Genomic DNA, 18,826 nt, shown 5'->3' with positions numbered 1-18,826 from the left:
CGTGAACGGGCCTCTTTTTGCCAGGCACCTGGCCTCATTTTGGGGAACTCAGAAAACTCATCCTAGCTCAGGCTGAAGCTGAATGTTAGCTTCCACATAGTATGTGTTTAAAAAAATCACCAACTTCTTCTTTGTTTACTCATTTACCAAATGGTCACATCGTGCCATGTAGTGATTTCAGTCCACTGTTGCAACCTATTAAAACTATCGCCCAGTTATATGTAGAACTGCTTGCTTTCATCTGGATTTTATAATATAATAACTAAATGTCCAAGGTAGTAGCAAAGTATTATATATTTTAACTTTCACGTTTCTTGTAAGTCTAACTAAATAATCACAATCGCGTTTATAATAGCTTTGTCACGATACTGGTTTTTCTAACTTCGATACTATACCTGGAAAAATAATGATATTCTATACCATTTTCGATAACGGGGGAAAACAGTGTTTTCCAGAAAAAATGTAACGCGGCGCTGCACTTGAGATGCTATGCTAGCTGTGTTGGCTAACCTTTAACTAACACTGTCACACAGAGCATTGAGACTAGTGCCAAATCACAGCCAGAGACCGCACTGCGAGTGAGTGACAGGAGGCGGGGTTGTGTTCGCGCTGTAGCGCTGTGTGTTAGTTAACTCGCTGTCTGAGAGAAGAGAAGACAGCGCGCTGATCAATTGCAAATATATCTATTTTGTGTGATTTTTGTGGAAGAAAATGGTTGTTTTGCATTTTTTAGAAACATAAATAAATAGACTTTATATGAACAAACCCTAAAAAATGCACTTGCCCTTTCGGGCAACCAGAAATCATCTCAACTTGCCCAAATATTATTTTTAGTTGCCCTGGGCAAGCGGGCAACCGTTAGTGTCAACCCCTGCTTTACTCTAATGCCATGTGCATTAATCTGCTCTAGAACCTATTCCTCTGACCATCAACCAATGACGTATTTTTCCGATTGTTATTATTCCAGCCAACATTCGTGCCGTGAAAAGGGAGCAGTTTCGCCAGCAACTGAAGGAGAAGCCCGGAGAGGACTTGGAGTCCACGTCCTACTTTGACCAACGAGTCAACATCACGCCCGCCCAGCGTGCTCGAAAGGGATTTAAGTTCCACGAGCAGGGGCGCTTTGAGAAGATTGCCCAGAGAATACGAACTAAGGTGTGTGTGTGTGTGTGTGTGTGTGTGTGTGTGTGTGTGTGTGTGTGTGTGTGTGTGGTGTGTGTGTGTGTGTGTGTGTGTGTGTGTGTGTGTGTGTGTGTGTGTGTGTGTAATTTCCCTCCTACCCCTTTGGTTTTCAGGCCCAGCTGGAGAAGTTGCAGACCGAGATTGCCCAGGCTGCGAAGAAGACAGGCATACAGGCGTCCACTAAGCTGGCTCTTATTACCCCAAAAAAGGAGCTTGGGGATGGAGAGGTGCCCCACGTTGAGTGGTGGGACTCGTACATTGTGCCCACAAATGCAGAGCTGTAAGACCTGTTCACTAAACAAAATGTGCATGATGAGACTGTTAATCAATGGGGGAATGTTGTAATGGTTTTAAAGATGTTGGTGTTAGATATGACTTATTCGTGCATAGACTTCCCACTCCTTTTCCAAATTTTCAGTCTTGTATATGGCAAGATGTTCTCCAAATGCACTTACTAAGTGATAGGAAATAAGGATGAAGTGGTTTTCACTTTCAATCCTTTTAGTAAATGTTCTTCTTATTCCATAGAAGTAATGGATACTATATTTATATTTGCTCGTCTCAACTATACAGATAAAATGCTTTGTACTCCATTAATTAGTGCATATTTCCCTTTTTCGGGGCTGTAACACAAACATTGTTCAGTCACCTGCGATCACGTTTACTGCACTTTTGTTGCCTCTGGTTGGTCCTTTTTCTTATTGTATTTAATTCATGTTGATTTATTTTCCCTCTAATCTTCTACAGTATCCAAGAAACAAAGTTTGAGGTCATGGAGTTTTTCGGAGTAACCAACCTAGTTGAGCACCCGGCCCAGATCTGCGCTCCAGGTACTTCCCCAAACACATCCGCATATGTTACCTGGAGTTTCAGAACCCTTTCTCATCAATTGTATTGGGTAGACTTTCCAAGTAGATTTATTATGTATTTGATTGTGTACTAATATTAAACCAATTAGTTCTAGACAATGTTTAAACTCAGATTTCTTAAGTGTTAATCAAGGTAACCTTTTGACCCCTCCAGGGGAAACATGCCAAAACAGTAATCAAGTAGAGTTGAGTTGATGACTTGCCCCTCCCCTCAATGCTCCCTTTGAATAAACTCATGATCATGCGCGGGAGGAAGGAATGTTGTTGGCCGTTCTCCTCAGGGAAGACCGCTGGACGAATTCATTTGTAGAAACAATCCCGAGTTCACAAATATGTAATAGAGATGACCGAAATACCGTAAATATGATATCAAATACACTGGCTAAATCTCATTGGTTTTTGGTGTTTAAAAGGTCCTCTGGAGATGCATCGTGCTCCTCCTTTACAAGCTGCTGTTGTGTTTTCCTGGCTTGTAGCACCTATAGCGTTCCCGTTTCTCTGTGGGCATCGCTACACGACTTTTAGCTGCATTATCCTCTTGAGCAATCCAGCTCGAAAATAAAGAAAATTTTATTGCACGCACAGCAAGACCGTGCAATGCATAAATTGGTGACCGGATTAAAGCAGCAATGTAATCAAGTGTGTAAGAACATTTAAAATCAACATTAAACCTTGTGGCACAAATACAAAGAAAATACATCTCCTTATGGGCGGAGCCAACTTTGTTTGTCGAGTCGTACGGTTAACCTCGGCAGGCTCTCAGAAGCACGAGTGGGACAGTTTAAAAGGGGGCGTGCCTCCTTGAAATGTCGCTAGAAGGCTGGGAGTTTTCCCACTTTGCAAAAAACTTTGCAACTTTGCAAAAAAAGAGAAACCCTTTCCACCCTCTGTCAGCTACCACCACAAGTATAATCCATCTGTGTGAAACACTCCTGTGTTAAAGAAGTGTCATGAAGTTACAACATTGTTCAACTCGGTTATTTTGTAGGGAGATTGTTTTGCCCATGGATAACAGCACTGGGCGGCTCCACAGCATATAGCATTATCCACAGCTGTTTTGCAAGTGGACTTGTCTAATTGTAAGTTATAAGTTTCAGGGTTGGTCCTAGCGAAGAATGGGCCTTAAGGGGGAGACTACGCACAGCAGGTAGCATGATGGTTCTGCTTAGTCGGACAACAAGTGTATTTCTTAATTTGAGTCTGCATTTTCCTGTTTATTAATTGAAACCCCTTTAAGAAAACATTGGAACGTCCAGCCTTGTCCTGGTCCCAAACCATTTGTATCACCAACCTCTGGGGATTTTCATAAGACGCTCTCCATCCTCCCCCTCTTGTCCCTCCATCTCATTGATGCATTTAAAAAGCGCACCATTGACACCCCCCAGTTCTACCACCCAGTCAAAGTAGGAGTTGTCTGTGAAGTGTACTGTGACACTAGTGGAACATGTGGCTTTGAATCATGTCTAATGATCACTCATTATTCTACGTACTCTGTCACCGTTTATGCCTGCAAAAAAATATTGAATGTTATTAAACGCCCTGGTTTTCTCTCCATAAACCAAACGGGGCGTGTATACGTTTTTTCAGGGCCGATACCGATTATCAGTAGTCAAGGGGGCCGATAACCGATATTTGGAGCCGATATTAAGCGGACAAGTTTTAGTTACACCACCCCTTCCCCCCCAACATGCTTGGTCAATTTTGGCATCATTCAGTTGAGTGATATAGTGATGTCATACACCGTTTGAAAGGTTAGAATCTCAGGAATGTCATCCAATGTCAACCATTCGGTGGAATAAATATGTTTAGCGAATACAGATCAAAAATATCCTGTGTCTTAGGTCAAAATAGCACCCCTCACCCTCCTCCTCCCTTGGTCCATTCTAACTTTATCATCGTTGTGGATATCCTTAGCAATGAGTTGATACTTCATGTTGGGTCTTGAAATGTTCATAAGAGTCCACAGAAATCGAATATCAATATTATTTTTGTCTAATTACATTGTGTATATGTACAAGCCATCTTATACAAAGCAGCCGAAAAATAAAAAGCCGAAACGCTGCAATGTCTTTTGTGGAAAACTGCAATTAAGGGTTTGAATTCCGCTATTGTCGTCTGATTCATGGAATCCACCGTGTTCGCCAGGGTCTCAACTAACATGTCTGTAAGATCAATACTTCCTTGTTTACAAGGCTTACAAGTAGGGATGTCCCGATCCCCAGATCGGATCAGGCCCGATACTGGGTTTTTAAGGTAAATCGGGATCGGCCGATCTCATTCAATTTCATGGCCGATACATATTTATCTATCCATATTGTGTGTGTGTGTGTGTGTGTGTGTGTGTGTGTGTGTGTGTGTGTGGAAATTGCGTTGAATGAGAGATACAATTTTGCACGTTGAGCACACAGTTGTGTGACTCGTTTATTGAGAAACCAGGAAATTAAAACGTGCTGCAAGTAAACGAATCCCGCATTGGGCTCTGACGTCATGAGACGCTCGTAATCCTTAAAGGGACAGCGATCCCTGAACCACCAAGACAGTCAACGACATGCCTAACACAGTGGAAAGAACAACACATAACAAAATACTGTAGGTGAATTATGTTACACTCACTATATATATCTATTTATATCTCTATATATAGATATATATTTATTAGTGGTGGGCCGTTATCGGCGTTGACGCGAAACTATTTTCAAACACTTCCTTGTTCGGACCCATCATGTGACTGAACTAACCAATCAGAAGCTAGAATTAAGACTGAGGTAAACGTGAGGGAATCAGAGAGGCAGATTCAACAGAATATCCTGACTGTGTTAAATATGTAAGCAATAATTGTGTGACATAAATATGTAAATGATTAACTGACTTAACATTGTAAGTACATTTCTAGAAAAATTAACTCCAATATAAATGATATTAATTTATTCTACAACTTTCAAATATTTAACTTCTAAACCTTACATTATTACGGATTATTCCACGGCTCTTCTCAATGCTGGCTGAACAAACCATCCCAAGGTCAGAGAATCCTCTACACTACTGCTGGGCACATGCTACATAGCGACCCGTACTGGCTGATACAGCCACAAAGTTTCTTTGTGCACCTTGTACATCGGTGGACAGTGAGAGACTGTTTAGTGTAGTGCGAATGTCCTTGATGAGAAAAGGAACCGGTTGTCAGCCGAGATGGTGCAGATGTTGGTTTTCATTAAACAAAACCTGCACTGAACTGAAGAAGTCAGTGCAGTAGATTAAGATGGAGGAAATAAGAAGCTCTATTACACTATTATTACCCACCCACATTGTAAAAAATAATAAGCTTACTTGAAAAAAGGGTGGAAACTTGTTTGCCTCAAATAAGTTAAGTAACCAAAACTTTACTTTATGTTATGTTTACAAGTAATGCTTATGTTATGTTAACGTGAGAGTATAAAAGCTATTGAGTGCAGCTTGGATGCCTGTCTATTTCTTAATGTACAGGAAATTAAATGTTGTTTGTCAACACAAAAAGTGATATCGGAAATCAGTATCGAAAATCCAGTATCGGGAAATATCGGGATCGGATCGGGAGCAACATGAAAATATCGGGATCGGGAGCTAAAAAATGAGATTGGGACATCTCTACTTACAAGCCAATGAGGCGATCACTATCAAAACGGGGCATGTATACTTTGATTGACAGCTACACCAGCAGACAGCAAGGGTCGGGGACGGGCCTTAGATATCCTAATAGCCAATGAAAATACCTTTCTGACGATATCCACTCCAGCATGTCAAACACCGTCTCATGTGTGGTTGAACAAATGCGCAAGGGGTGTGCGTAAACTAGCAGGCTCTTCCACAGAGTGCGAGTGTGAAGCAAGTGGTTGATTTGCGCGCTTGTGTGTAGTTTGTTTATTTGTACATAATTATTTATAGTACTTTTATTATTTAATTTTTGTTGTTTATACCATTACAGTTTTCACTTTTTAAGTAAAAATAATAGCCCAAACACTTAGCTTGAGCTTTTTTTGTCCGTCGTGGCTCTGCGTGTTACGAGAGCGTGTGACCAATCATATGGTGCTGTGGGTTGGACACTGCTGGAGACAGCGTAGTGACAGCAGACAGAGAGGCGCGTTTTAAATTGATCTCTTATCGGCCGTCGGATAAAAGAAAAAGGCCGATGCCGATATGCGTCAAAATGCCGAATATCGGCGCCGATAATCGGCCCGGCCGATAATCGGTCGATCCCCAGTATACGTGGCGACCCTGATAATAACTTTTAGTTTGACCATATGTGACATGGAGTACTTTAGCATTTTGTCCTCATTGCATAGGCAACTTTGTCAATACTGTGCACCTTCAGTATTGCCTATTGTTTCATTAGACAATAGGAATGGAAGTGTGGGCATTTATTTGCTGATTGAAGGACAAACCATGGATGACAGAAGACGAGCCTAATTGCATGTAAACGTTTAATTGAAGTTGTTGGGAGGTTTTATATTTTGTGAGTCTATACAGTTTTTCTGTTTCAAGTAATTCTAGATCCTTTTCCTCTGCCACTTCCGCAGTACGGGATCAACTGTCCGTTGAATGTATATTGACCATCCAGTTCTGTGTGGAAACAACATAGCTGGTTATTTTTCATGGGACTGACTTTAATCTGTGCTTGGTTGGCTCCTAGCAGGTAACCTACTGCCATCAGCTGGCCAAATAGTCTCAGTGCACCCAAAGTCGATTGATGCAGATGATTGCGTTTGACATTCCTCAATGAACTTTCTTTGGTACACCATGAAATCCCTTTGGTGCCTGCCAAAAATAAAGTAACAAAAACAGCAATTTCACCAGTTGCAGCAATTTCACTATAATTAAATGACTTGAAATAATTCAACGTAACCTAAATACAACCTTTACACATTCACTCGTCCGTGAACAAGATTTCTGAGTCACACCAGGTCAATCTACACTGGAAATGGTGGTGAAAACCAGAACTCCTCTGTTCCCACACTACATAAGGACGTCATCAAACTAGGTATTTTTTTATTGTTCCGATTGAGAGACCGCTCGTAAAGAATGACAATGGAATATTTTAACCTGGACCCTTCTTTCTGATTAAATTGGTCCAGTATTGAGTGAAGATGCTGCATCTGTAATCCTAAAAGTGCATGTTTCTGCCCCTGTTCAAATCCAAATGTTCTCCTTTTAATGGCCTCAATTGTTGGCATTTTCTTCAGATCTACTTGGAAAATCTAGCATTTACAGTTGATGTAACTATCTTCTGGAATGTTCCCAACATGTGCCTATTCTCCCCAGTGGACACGGATAAGACGGTAACGCTGGGCGTTTACCTGACGAAGAAAGAGCAGAAGAAGCTCAGAAGACAGACCCGTAGGGAGGCCCAGAAGGAACTGCAAGAGCGGGTTCGTCTGGGACTAATGCCTCCCCCAGAGCCCAAAGGTAAGAACACTGACACACGCACGACTGACGCCCAACCACATGGGAGTAACTCAGAGTCGAACAGCTTCAGAGTCTCCTCTCTCCTTAGTGAGAATCTCCAACCTGATGAGGGTGCTGGGAACGGAGGCGGTGCAGGACCCCACCAAGGTGGAGGCCCACGTACGAGCACAGATGGCCAAGAGGCAGAAGTGAGTTCCCCTATATGTCCCTTTTAGGCCACCATTATTTGTATTTGTCATTTTATCACATGCTTGGTCTCTTTGGAAAGCTGAAAACCTGTAGAATTGTATAACATTGTCAGAATTACTATCATGTACTGACACAGTACTGGGAAGGCTACAATATTGTTTTTCCTTCCAGCCGGTTACACACGCCTCTAAAACCAAGCTAATTGTAGTACCCTGGGTAACTCCATATCCCTTGGAAACACTACTGAGCCCTAGCCCTAGGTCTTGCTGTGTGTATAAGCAGATCAACAAAGCTTAAAAAATGAAGTCTCCAACTCTTTTTATGTACTGATATGTCCATTCGTTTTGGTCAGGGTCCTTTTGGAGACTCCATAAAAGACCGTTGGCTACCCAAGATGCATACTGTAAACAAAAGTGAACCCAAACATGTAGAAGGATATTCTTGGTCTTAAATGCCTTTTCAAATGTGTGTGCTAGGAATGTGCATTTCTGGCAAAAATACTATTCGATATTCGCTGAGAAGTCTTCGAATAATATTAGAAAATCGCTCAATCAAGAACCCCCCACGCACGCACACACCTCGGATACACGCACACACAATGACACGGGGAGAGGCTTTTATGATTTGTATGAAATCAATCTGTTTATTTCAACAACTGCGCCATCAACAATCAACATCAAAATTATTTTAACGTGAGCTTAGGCAGATAGACCTACATGCGCCGAAAATAAATAGCGCCGATCGCTATTTATTTATTTATTTATTTATTTTACTGAACACAGCCTGCATGACGGTGAACTAGGCACGTCAAAAATATAACTTCACACGGTGTGTGTTTATTTGTTACCAGCATTCGTAGTGTTGATCAGCAGAGAAATAGTCTGCCAAAGATGTCGCTTAGCAACCATGAACGCTATTCACCACCGGAAGTTGTGAAGCCCCATGCAAGTCAACAGAGCGTTCAACAGCATTGAGAAGAGCCGTGTAATAAATAACGATAGTCACATTCATTATTTGATATTCTACGTGATTCCGACTATTCGACGATCGTTGCCCGCTATGTACGCCACATTTACGTACCGCGGTACACCTCTGTAACCGTTCTGAAGTGCCTGTACCGTGACGGCTCGGTACAAATACGTGTACCGTTACACCCCTAATATTCATAATTCGAAATTCGTCCCAGCTTTTATACCACAGATACTCTAGGGTCTAAAGTATATAACCGCTTTGTCTGATTAGTTTAATTAATTTTTCACAATTCACCAGCTCTCGTTTTGAAGAATAATCACCGCGTCATTCGTTTCAATGGGAATCGCGTCGGTCTATACTTTCAACATAAAGTGTACATATTTATCATTTGAAATTTGTCCCAGCTTTTAGTTCAGTTCAGTTCAGTTTAACTTTATTGTCCCAAAAAGGACAATAACCCTTGCAGTCAGGTACTAACCCTTGCAGTCAGGTACACATAAAAACACAATATACACAAGGACACTCAACAAGGAGATACACAAGCTAATTTAAGTTAAAACACTGTCATACTTATCTAGTCATCTGATTCAAATACATTTACAGGTATGTGCAAAGAATTGTGCAAATTGACCAAACGAATTGCGCTAGGAATAAAAGAGTTCTTTGACCTATTGGACTTAGAAAGAGGGACTCTTAGTCTCCGGCCTGAGGGAAGGGCCTCAAATGAACAATGAAGGGGGTGATTTTTACAGTCCATTATAGACAATGCTTTCTTAGTAAGCATAGTATTTTATACCACAGATACTATAGGGTCTATAGCATATCACCACGTTTTCTGATTACAGTTTAATCTAACAGTAAGGTGACAACACCGCAACTGCAAATTAACCACACAGAGATAACCATGGCAACCCGGCCAAAAAAAATATTTTGCCGATCATTCTGCGCACGCATCCGCCGTGTTGATTGACAAATAATCCCCCTATTGAACAAGGTTAAACCGAGTGAGCGTGCCGTTCACAGACACCAGAATGAACGAGTTCAGAGTATCGTTCATCAGGCAGTAATACAGTACGTTCAGTTCACGTTCGCCCAAAATATAAACAAGTTCATGAATGCTCAATGAATGCGTTCAGGCACAACACTGCTTAAGACGATGACTTTGTTACTGTTTTGGGTTGCGCTACAAATATGAAGCGTAGTTCACGCTATGTGTGTTTTGAGAGCTAAAGGCCGTTTTAAATCCTTCAGGGCTCACGAAGACGCCAATGCTGCTCGCAAACTGACAGCGGAACAGAGGAAAGAGAAGAAGATCAAGAAGATAAAGGAAGACCTCACTCATGGGGTTCATATCGCAGTTTACAGGTGTGTTGATCAGTGGCGAGCGGTCCATGTAAGCTCTGGTCCAGGCTGCTTTATGGAAGTGTGATAATTCAATGCAGAGCAACATTTCGATAAGGCAAGGGGTTAAGTGTAGGATTTTTTTTTTTTTTTATCTTTTTTTTTTTTTTTACATCATTGAACACAGCACAAGTGAGGAGTGGAAAGCCGCTGATATCCTTGCAGCAATCTTAAATTAAATCGGCATTTTGCTGTTAGAATAAGAAAGCAATATAAAATCTAAATTATGCTTATTTGTCTGTACGGAATATTTGGTCAGACAACCTAACTATTATCCAAAGCTTGTAACAATGCGTTTGGCCCAATAGAATCCGTAACCTGCACAATCCCTCCAAGAAGTTCAAAGTGGAGGCCAACGCCAACCAGCTGTACTTGACGGGCACCGTGGTGCTGCACAGAGACGTCAACACGGTGGTGGTGGAGGGAGGTGAGCGGTCTAGGATGGATAACATGCCTGCTTGTACTCATAGAGGTTATAATACAGCTGGTCCACAGGGATTCTTCATATACTCTGTCGTTGTATGTTGATTTTCATGAAAGGCCCAAAATCCCAGAAGAAGTTCAAGAGGCTGATGATGAACAGAATTAAATGGCAGGAGCGCAACACCAAAAGAGAAGGTATTTTTTAATTCCTCCAATCCATTGTCGATGATAAAGCCTTTTACCCAAGCTTGACTATGCTGTTGTCCTCATCAGACCCCGACTTTGACGATGAAACCAAGAGGAACAACAAGTGCTATTTAATATGGGAGGTTAGTATCGACATCATTCTTCACTGCAGTGCATCTCTCGATGGCCTTCAAGGACCCCTTTATAATCACATTGCCATTAACTTCATACCAAAAAAGGAGGCATTTTCCACAATGCACTTATGCTCTTAATAGGCTAGCTTGTACAGACTATAATGTATTTTAACCTTCATCCTGTCAAAGACTATTATGTCACTCTATAGCTCAGTGGTTCCCAAACCTTTTCTGCAGGGCCCCCCTTTTGTAGATTTAAAAAAATGTCAAGCACCCCCTTCTTTGCATGAATTGCACTCCTTTTCAGTGTATTTTATTTTCAGTGACTGGTGTGGGCTTGCTATTTTCTGCAGATCTTCTCAAATCGGGGCTGCAGCTGTGAGACTGCCACTCTAATCCAATTTTCAATGTCCAGCTTTGACCTGCATTTTGTCTTAATCGAGGCAACTGCAGAAAAACCTATCTCACACAAGCAAGATGTGGCAAAAGGAAGGAGTGTGACCAGAGCTCCCCTGCCTAGCACTGGGTAGACCTTTTATTCTCCAATCCAAAATGCAGCTAAGGTCTTGGACTTAAACTGCAGCCTCATTGCTGAATCAGATGTAACCTCCATGTACTGTTCCTCTTCTGTAGTGCTAAAGTCAGCAGCTGGTGTTGCACTGAAGGGGACTCTGTTCCAGTCATATTTTGCAGGATCCTGCACTGTGAAATACCTCTGGAAATACCTCTGCTTTTGTAGGGCAGATATATGAGTTTTCATGCATGGGATCAATGTGTTCTGGAGCTTGTTGACTTCGATGAATGATTTCAAGTTCTCAAATGAGTCTATATTCCCCTCTTTCACCCGCTGTGCCCATATCTCTACTTTTCTTGTGAATGATGTGATTTTATCTGCCTGTTGTGGAAGGTGTGTGCTGCTGCCCTGCATCTGCAGATTTAGTTAATTGAGTTTCTGAAACATGTCACTGAGGTATGCAAGTTTCATGAGGAAGTTGTTAAACCTGTGGGCAAGTTCATTACCCTCTTCCTCCAAGAAGATTCTGATCTCATCCCGCAGCTCAAACAACCTGGATAAAATCTTCCCACGTGACAGCCATCGGGACTCGCTGTGAAACAAAACAGCTGTGTAGGCGGATCCCATTATCTCGCACATCGCGGAAAAAATCTGTGATTTGACGGGTCTTGTTTTAATGTGGTTACAGTGGCAATGATGTCTGTCGTTACATCATTCAGCTCGAGACTCAATTGTTTGGACGCTAGCGTCTCTCGGTGTATCATACAGTGTGTCCACTGCAAATTGGGGCACGACGCACTTGCTTAGTGTTTGCAGGCCTCCTCGTTTCCTTGCCATTGCCTGAGCCCCATCTGTGCAGATCCCCACACAGTCCTCCCATTTCAGATCAGCATTTATCAAGTAAGAGTCAATGATTTTGAACAACTCGTGTGCAGTTGCTCTTGTAGTTACACGTTTGCAGAAAAGCAAATCCTCCCTCAAATCTTCGCTATCAATGAATCTTGACATATGCTATTAGTAAACAGTCTTTGTTACTGTCAGTAGCTTCATCCATCTGCAGAGCAAAACGTTTGTCTCGTATTTTGTCATTAAGCTGCTCCTCTGTCTTTTAAGCAACTGTTGTGCACGACCATTGAGTAGTTTTTTTTTTAGAAGTAACCAATGGGCTTATCTTTTTGTTTGGGATGTGAAGTCTCCAAATGGCGTCTTAACTTGTTCGGCCTCATACTGTCAGAACCTAATATTTTGAGACACAACACACTGCGTTCTCTCTTCATTGTCCACCGTTGTACTGGTGAAACACAGGGTGAGATATGCCTCACCATATTTTCTTGTCTTTGTTTTGGTAGTTGAGGCATTTGGTGTGGTTTCATCTTCTGCTTTACGTTTACCTGGAAGTACTTTCACAAGCCTTTCCATGATTTAGCAGTGAAGAAGAAAAATGTAGGCCTATATTTTATATTTAGCCTTGCGTGCCGCACGGCGCGTCCCACCTCGCGCCGCGCCCCCCCCCCCCCCCCCCCTGTCATAACTCCAGGCCCCCCCTTGGGGGCGTGTCCCCCAGTTTGAAAACCACTGCACTAGCTAATCATATTATTATGATTTTATAAGACAGATCGCAAATACTATGAGTATAATGACAAGTGTGGATCAATTCTGCTTTTCCTCCAGGGAACGGCTAAAGAGCGCAGCTTTGGAGACATGAAGTTCAAGCAGTGCCCGACAGAGAACATGGCCAGAGAACACTTCAAAAAGCACGGCACAGAACACTACTGGGACCTGGCCCTGAGCCAGAGCGTGCTGGAGGGCACCGACGACTGAACAGCGAAGCGCTTTGGAAGACGTTAAAGAGTTGGCAATGTTGAGACTGCACCCTACTATATGCCCCTCACCCTCCTCTCCCAGCCCCCACCACAGCCTGACCTCGGGAGTGCAGGCTGATTCCTTCAATTGGGACTCTGGATAGACCAAATGGATTCTCCTGGAGAAAGACCTAATCATAAACTGCAGGCATATTCAGTTTTATGGGAAGGTGCATGTGTTGGTGTGCCGGTACTTGTGCATCTTCCAACACATCAGTTGCTTTCTCTGGTGGGTAGGGTAGTTCCAGTACCGCAGTTGCTTTGGGTCAGTTTTTGTTATTTTCTTTATTAGATTGAGCAGTATGTAAATTAATTGCTCAATGCTATATCTGACAGTTCAATCTGTCAGATATGAGATGACTCCATACTGGGGTGATGCCATTTCACACAACAGAAGCCACCATTTTTCTCAATACTAGTGTTGAGATCCAAAACATCAATGTGTTTTAGTAACGAATTCAGTCGTTTTATACAGGCACAGTAAACATAACATTTGGCATTGAACTGAGATTTCGCTTTGCCTGCTATTTGAAATTGCCATTGAAATAGATTTGTATCGATTTACTGGAGTTGATATGTTATCCTCAATATTGTTGGTAACTATTCAAAGAAATTAAGTTGTGTTCCACTGATGTATTCCCTTGTATGTTTACACGTCCAATAAACAATATCAAACCACTTTCTATCTTTGCTTTTGGTCTGACACACAAATCCTGCAAAATTGTACATTTGTAATCAAATGAAGGTTGAAATGTCACAGAAGCTGAGCTGACAATGTGATTTGATATTTGTTTCCTGACAATTAGATGAATATATTTGTATCGATAGAGTGATCAATAAATTTTTAATGTTTTCAACCTGAATTCTAAATACCAAATTGACTTACCTACTTAGTTTTAATCACATCATGAATATGTCACCTTTGTTAACTGGACTTTAAATTCAAACTCGCACATAAAAGCTGTCTGAAGGTAATGGTGAGTGAACACTTTAGGACGAGTAATAGTCAACCATGTATGGCTGAAGCATCTGAACAGCCTGTAGGTGAGAAGGTATTGAAATGATCCACTGTTTTCAGTGTGCCATTCTGCCAGAGCATGTGCCCATTGATCCCAACTAATAGCACTTATAAGGGTCCTACGAAAAATGTATGAACCCTATTGTATTCGTTGGTATACACTTTTGTCTGACACTAATCTAATCTGCCCTATACAGTCTAAATGTCCATGTAGTGTAGTGGTATTCTGTTGACCTGTTGACCATGGATGGATGGATAGATAGATAGATAGGATATATAATGTATTGTCCCCTTGGGGAAATTGTTCTCAGTGAATAGATACACATGACCGTTAACCACAACAAAATAAAAACAAAAAATAAACAACCACTGACAGGACAAGACCCCAAAATCCTATTTCCCACATAGTACTAGGACACATCTATTGTATTCATATGTATTCATTAGGCCACCTTACTCGTCATGCAGTAGGACACCCATGGTTGCTTACAAATATATTTCATTATATTTATTCTTTCTATATATTCTAAAATGAAGAAAATCTCAATGTCTGTGTGAGTGTATGTGTTAGGGGGTACGGAACGTGGAGACCCAAGCGCAGACACAGGCAGAGACGAGGTAAAGGGAACGGGGTTTATTGGAAGGTACAAGCGTCAGACAGGCGGGGAGTCGGGAACCAGGAGGTGCGTCAGAACAGGCGGAGAGTCGGGAACCAGGAGGGACGTCAGAACAGGCGGGGGATCAGGAACCAGGAGGAACGTCAGAACAGGCGGGGGATCAGGAACCAGGAGGAGCGTCAGAACAGGCGGGGAATCAGGAACCGGGAGGGGAGTCCGACAGGCAGGGGTTCGATAACGGGCAAGCAGGGCGAAAGCAGGCGGGTAGTCAGGCAAGCAGGTGTTCGGCGACCGGAGGGTACTAAGAAAGGAAGGAGAGTGTTACCACGGGGACAGACTGTAGGAAAGCTCGAGAATACTAGTTGGACCGATACTGACTGTGCAGGAGTAACGACGAACTGGCGCCGACTGGCAGGAGGTCTCCGACTGAAGAAGGAACTGGTGATGAGCTGACAGCACACAGGTGTGGAAGGAGAAGAACCACCGACGCCAAGTGGCCACTAGGTGGAGGTAGTGGACCGCGTAGCAGGACGCTGCGTGACAGTACCCCCCCCTCTACGGACGCCTCTCGGCGGACGCCCAACACCAGCAGGATGATCTCGGTGGAAGTCCCGGACGAGCGAGGCATCCAGGATATTCCTCCGGGGAACCCAAGAGCGCTCCTCGGGACCGTACCCCTCCCAGTCGACGAGGTACTGATGCCCCCGCCCGCGGCGCCGAACCTCCAGGAGGCGACGGACCGTCCACGCCGGATGGTTGTCAATAACCCGGGGTGGAGGTGGGGGCGGGGCAGGAGGGGACAACGGGCTGGAGGAGACGGGCTTGACCTGGGACACATGGAAGGTGGGGTGTATACGGAGGGATGGGGGAAGCCGGAGACGAACGGCACAGGGGTTGATGATAGCCTCGATCTCAAAAGGTCCAATGAACCGGGGGGAGATTTTAGGAGAGATTCCCTTCAAGGGAAGATCCTTCGCCCGAAGCCAAACCCTCTGGCCGGGGACGTACAGGGGTGCAGGTAGGCGGCGCCTATTGGCCTGTAGTTGGGAGCGGAAGGATGCGCGGACCAGCGCAGCGCGTGTACGCTTCCAAGTACGCCGGCACCTGCGCATGTGGGCCTGGACAGACGGGACTGAAATCTCCTCCTCTAGCTCGGGGAACAGGGCTGGTTGATAACCAAGCGAGGCCATGAACGGGGATAAACCGGAGGACGCGTTGACCAGCGTGTTGTGGGCGTACTCGACCCAGGGGAGCTGAGAGTTCCAGGATGAGGGGTTAGCGTGAGAGATACAGCGGAGAGCTGCCTCCATCTCCTGGTTGACCCGCTCTGACTGTCCGTTGGACTGGGGGTGGAATCCGGAGGAAAGGCTGGGTGTGGCCCCTAGCGCAGCGCAAAACGCGCGCCACACACTGAGAGGTGAACTGAGGACCCCTGTCCGAGACGATGTCCACCGGAATGCCGTGAAGGCGGAAAACGTGCTGGACCAGGAGGTCCGCGGTCTCAATTGAAGAGGGGAGCTTGGGGAGCGCGATGAAGTGTGCGCCCTTGGAGAAGCGGTCTATCACGGTGAGGATGGTGGTGTTACCCTCGGACGTGGGCAGACCGGTGACGAAGTCCAGGGCGATGTGAGACCACGGTCGACTAGGAATGGGTAGAGGTCGCAGCAGACCGGAGCGGGAACGAGTAGACGTCTTATTCCGGGCGCAGGTTGCGCATGCTGCGATGAACGCGCGGACGTCCGCATCCATGGACGACCACCAAAAACGCCGGCGTATGAAGTCCAGTGTGCGGGTGATTCCTGGGTGACAGGTAAGCCTGGAGGAGTGAGCCCAGAGCAGAACCCTGGACCGTACGGCGTCTGGAACGAACAAGCGATTCGGAGGACCGGTACCGGGGTCTGGCTGCTGACTCTGTGCCCGGCGCACCGCGGACTCAATCTCCCAGGTAAGAGTAGCGATCAGGCAAGCGGGGGGCAGGATGTTCTCGGGGTCGGAACAGCGATCCTCGGGGGAGTGCAGGCGGGACAGGGCATCCGGCTTCCCATTCTGGGAACCGGGACGGTAGGTGAGGGAAAAATTAAATCGCCCAAAGAACAAGGCCCATCTGGCCTGCCGGGAATTCAGTCTCTTAGCCGACTGAATGTACGCCAAATTACGGTGGTCGGTCCAAACAATAAAGGGCTGGTCTGCGCCCTCCAGCCAATGCCGCCACTCCTCCAACGCGAGCTTGACGGCCAGAAGCTCGCGGTTCCCGACATCATAGTTCTTCTCTGACGGAGACAGCCGGCGGGAGAAGAAGGCGCAGGGGTGGAGCTTGTGGTCAGAGGGAGAACGCTGGGAGAGGACCGCGCCCACTCCGGTGTCAGAAGCGTCGGCCTCCAGCACGAACTGAAGAGCGGGATCAGGCTGCACCAGGATGGGTGCAGAAACGAAGCGGAGCTTGAGGCTCCGAAATGCGGTCTCAGCCTCCGGAGGCCACGAAAAGGGGATCTTAATGGAGGTCAAGGCCGTGAGTGGTGCCGCGACTTGACTATAGCCTCGTATAAACCGACGATAAAAGTTGGCGAATCCCAGGAACTGCTGCAATCTCTTGCGGGTTGGGGGGGAGGGCCACTCGGCCACCGCAGAGACCTTGGAGGGGTCCATACTGATCTGACCCTGACCGATTATATATCCCAGGAAGGAGACGGATGGCACGTGGAAGACGCACTTCTCCGCCTTGACATATAGACGGTTCTCGAGCAGTCGCTGTAGGACCTGCCGGACGTGGACCCGGTGCTCCTCCACAGATCTCGAGAAGATCAAGATGTCGTCTATGTACACGAACACGGAGCGGTTCAGCATGTCCCGGAGGACATCGTTGACTAGGGACTGAAAAACAGCGGGAGCGTTGGAAAGACCGAAGGGCATGACCAGGTATTCAAAGTGACCCAAAGGAGTGTTGAACGCGGTCTTCCATTCATCTCCCTCCCGGATGCGAACCAAATGGTAAGCGTTGCGGAGATCTAGTTTAGTGAAGACCATGGCTCCGTGGAGGGGGACGAAGGCGGAACTAATGAGGGGCAAGGGATACTTGTTCTTCACCGTGATGTTATTCAACCCCCGGTAGTCGATGCAGGGACGAAGTGTGCCATCCTTCTTCCCCACAAAGAAGAACCCTGCTCCAACCGGTGAAGAGGATGGGCGGATGATCCCAGCAGAAAGAGATTCCCCAATGTACTTCTCCATCGACTCACGCTCGGGCCGAGAGAGGTTGAACAGACGACTCCCTGGGAGGGGAGACCCGGAAAGGAGGTCGATGGAGCAGTCATAAGGGCGGTGGGGGGGCAGGGACAAGGCGTGGGACTTGCTAAACACCTCCCCGAGGTCGTGATATTCCTCCGGAACCGGGGATAGGTTAGGGGGCGTGGGGGCCGGCTCGAGCTCTGGTGCTCGAGGAGACTGAGCGGACCGTAAACACTGGGACAGGCAGTGGGTACTCCAGGACATCACGCGACCGGTTCCCCAATCGATCCGGGGGTTGTGAGTCTTCAGCCAGGGGTAGCCCAAAACGACCGGGGAGAAGGGGCTGGTAATCACCATAAGGGAAATGGACTCGTGGTGATTCCCGGAAACGAGTAGGTCTACCGGAACGGTACGGTGCTCCACCCGCGTGAGTGTCCTCCCGTCTAGTGCCTGGGTCTCGATGGGGGAAGGCAGCGGAACCGTGTCGATCTTCCATCGCAGGACCAACTCCCGATCAATGAAACTCTCGTCGGCCCCAGAGTCCAGGAGGATGGAGAGCGGGAGGGCCTGATCCTGCCACAGGAGGACTGCTTCCAGGAGGGGACGGGAGACCGAGGGGTTACGGGAGCGGCTCGCCAGGATCCCTCGGCTTACTGGCAAGCCCGATCTTTTCCCGAAAGCGAAGGACAGCCAGACCGGAGGTGGCCCGAAAGACCACAGTAGAGGCAGGAACCGGAGCGTATACGGCGTTCCCTCTCCGCGGGGGAGAGATTCGTGCGTCCGATCTGCATAGGC

At 45.7% G+C, this 18,826-nt stretch overlaps 1 protein-coding gene across 4 annotated transcripts in view; it reads left to right on the top strand.

Moving 5' to 3' along the window:
• Window positions 1-13,850, top strand: part of prpf3 (PRP3 pre-mRNA processing factor 3 homolog (yeast)) — a 16,930-nt gene extending 3,080 nt beyond the window's left edge. For all 4 annotated transcript variants that reach the window (XM_030370305.1, XM_030370306.1, XM_030370307.1 and 1 more), the window contains 10 exons: window positions 968-1,155; window positions 1,296-1,462; window positions 1,930-2,012; window positions 7,347-7,490; window positions 7,579-7,678; window positions 9,903-10,016; window positions 10,361-10,479; window positions 10,593-10,670; window positions 10,749-10,804; window positions 12,981-13,850. In XM_030370305.1, the coding sequence (XP_030226165.1) occupies window positions 968-1,155; window positions 1,296-1,462; window positions 1,930-2,012; window positions 7,347-7,490; window positions 7,579-7,678; window positions 9,903-10,016; window positions 10,361-10,479; window positions 10,593-10,670; window positions 10,749-10,804; window positions 12,981-13,130 (1,199 nt within the window). In that variant the 3' untranslated portion in view covers window positions 13,131-13,850. The remainder of the gene's footprint in view (window positions 1-967; window positions 1,156-1,295; window positions 1,463-1,929; window positions 2,013-7,346; window positions 7,491-7,578; window positions 7,679-9,902; window positions 10,017-10,360; window positions 10,480-10,592; window positions 10,671-10,748; window positions 10,805-12,980) is intronic.
• Window positions 13,851-18,826: the final 4,976 nt, after the last annotated feature.

This window comes from Gadus morhua, chromosome 11 (assembly GCF_902167405.1).
Source record: "Gadus morhua chromosome 11, gadMor3.0, whole genome shotgun sequence".
In the NCBI taxonomy this organism is placed as follows: domain Eukaryota; kingdom Metazoa; phylum Chordata; class Actinopteri; order Gadiformes; family Gadidae; genus Gadus; species Gadus morhua.
Note: the sequence above shows the minus strand (reverse complement) of the source record. Positions and strands in the feature narration are given on the sequence as shown.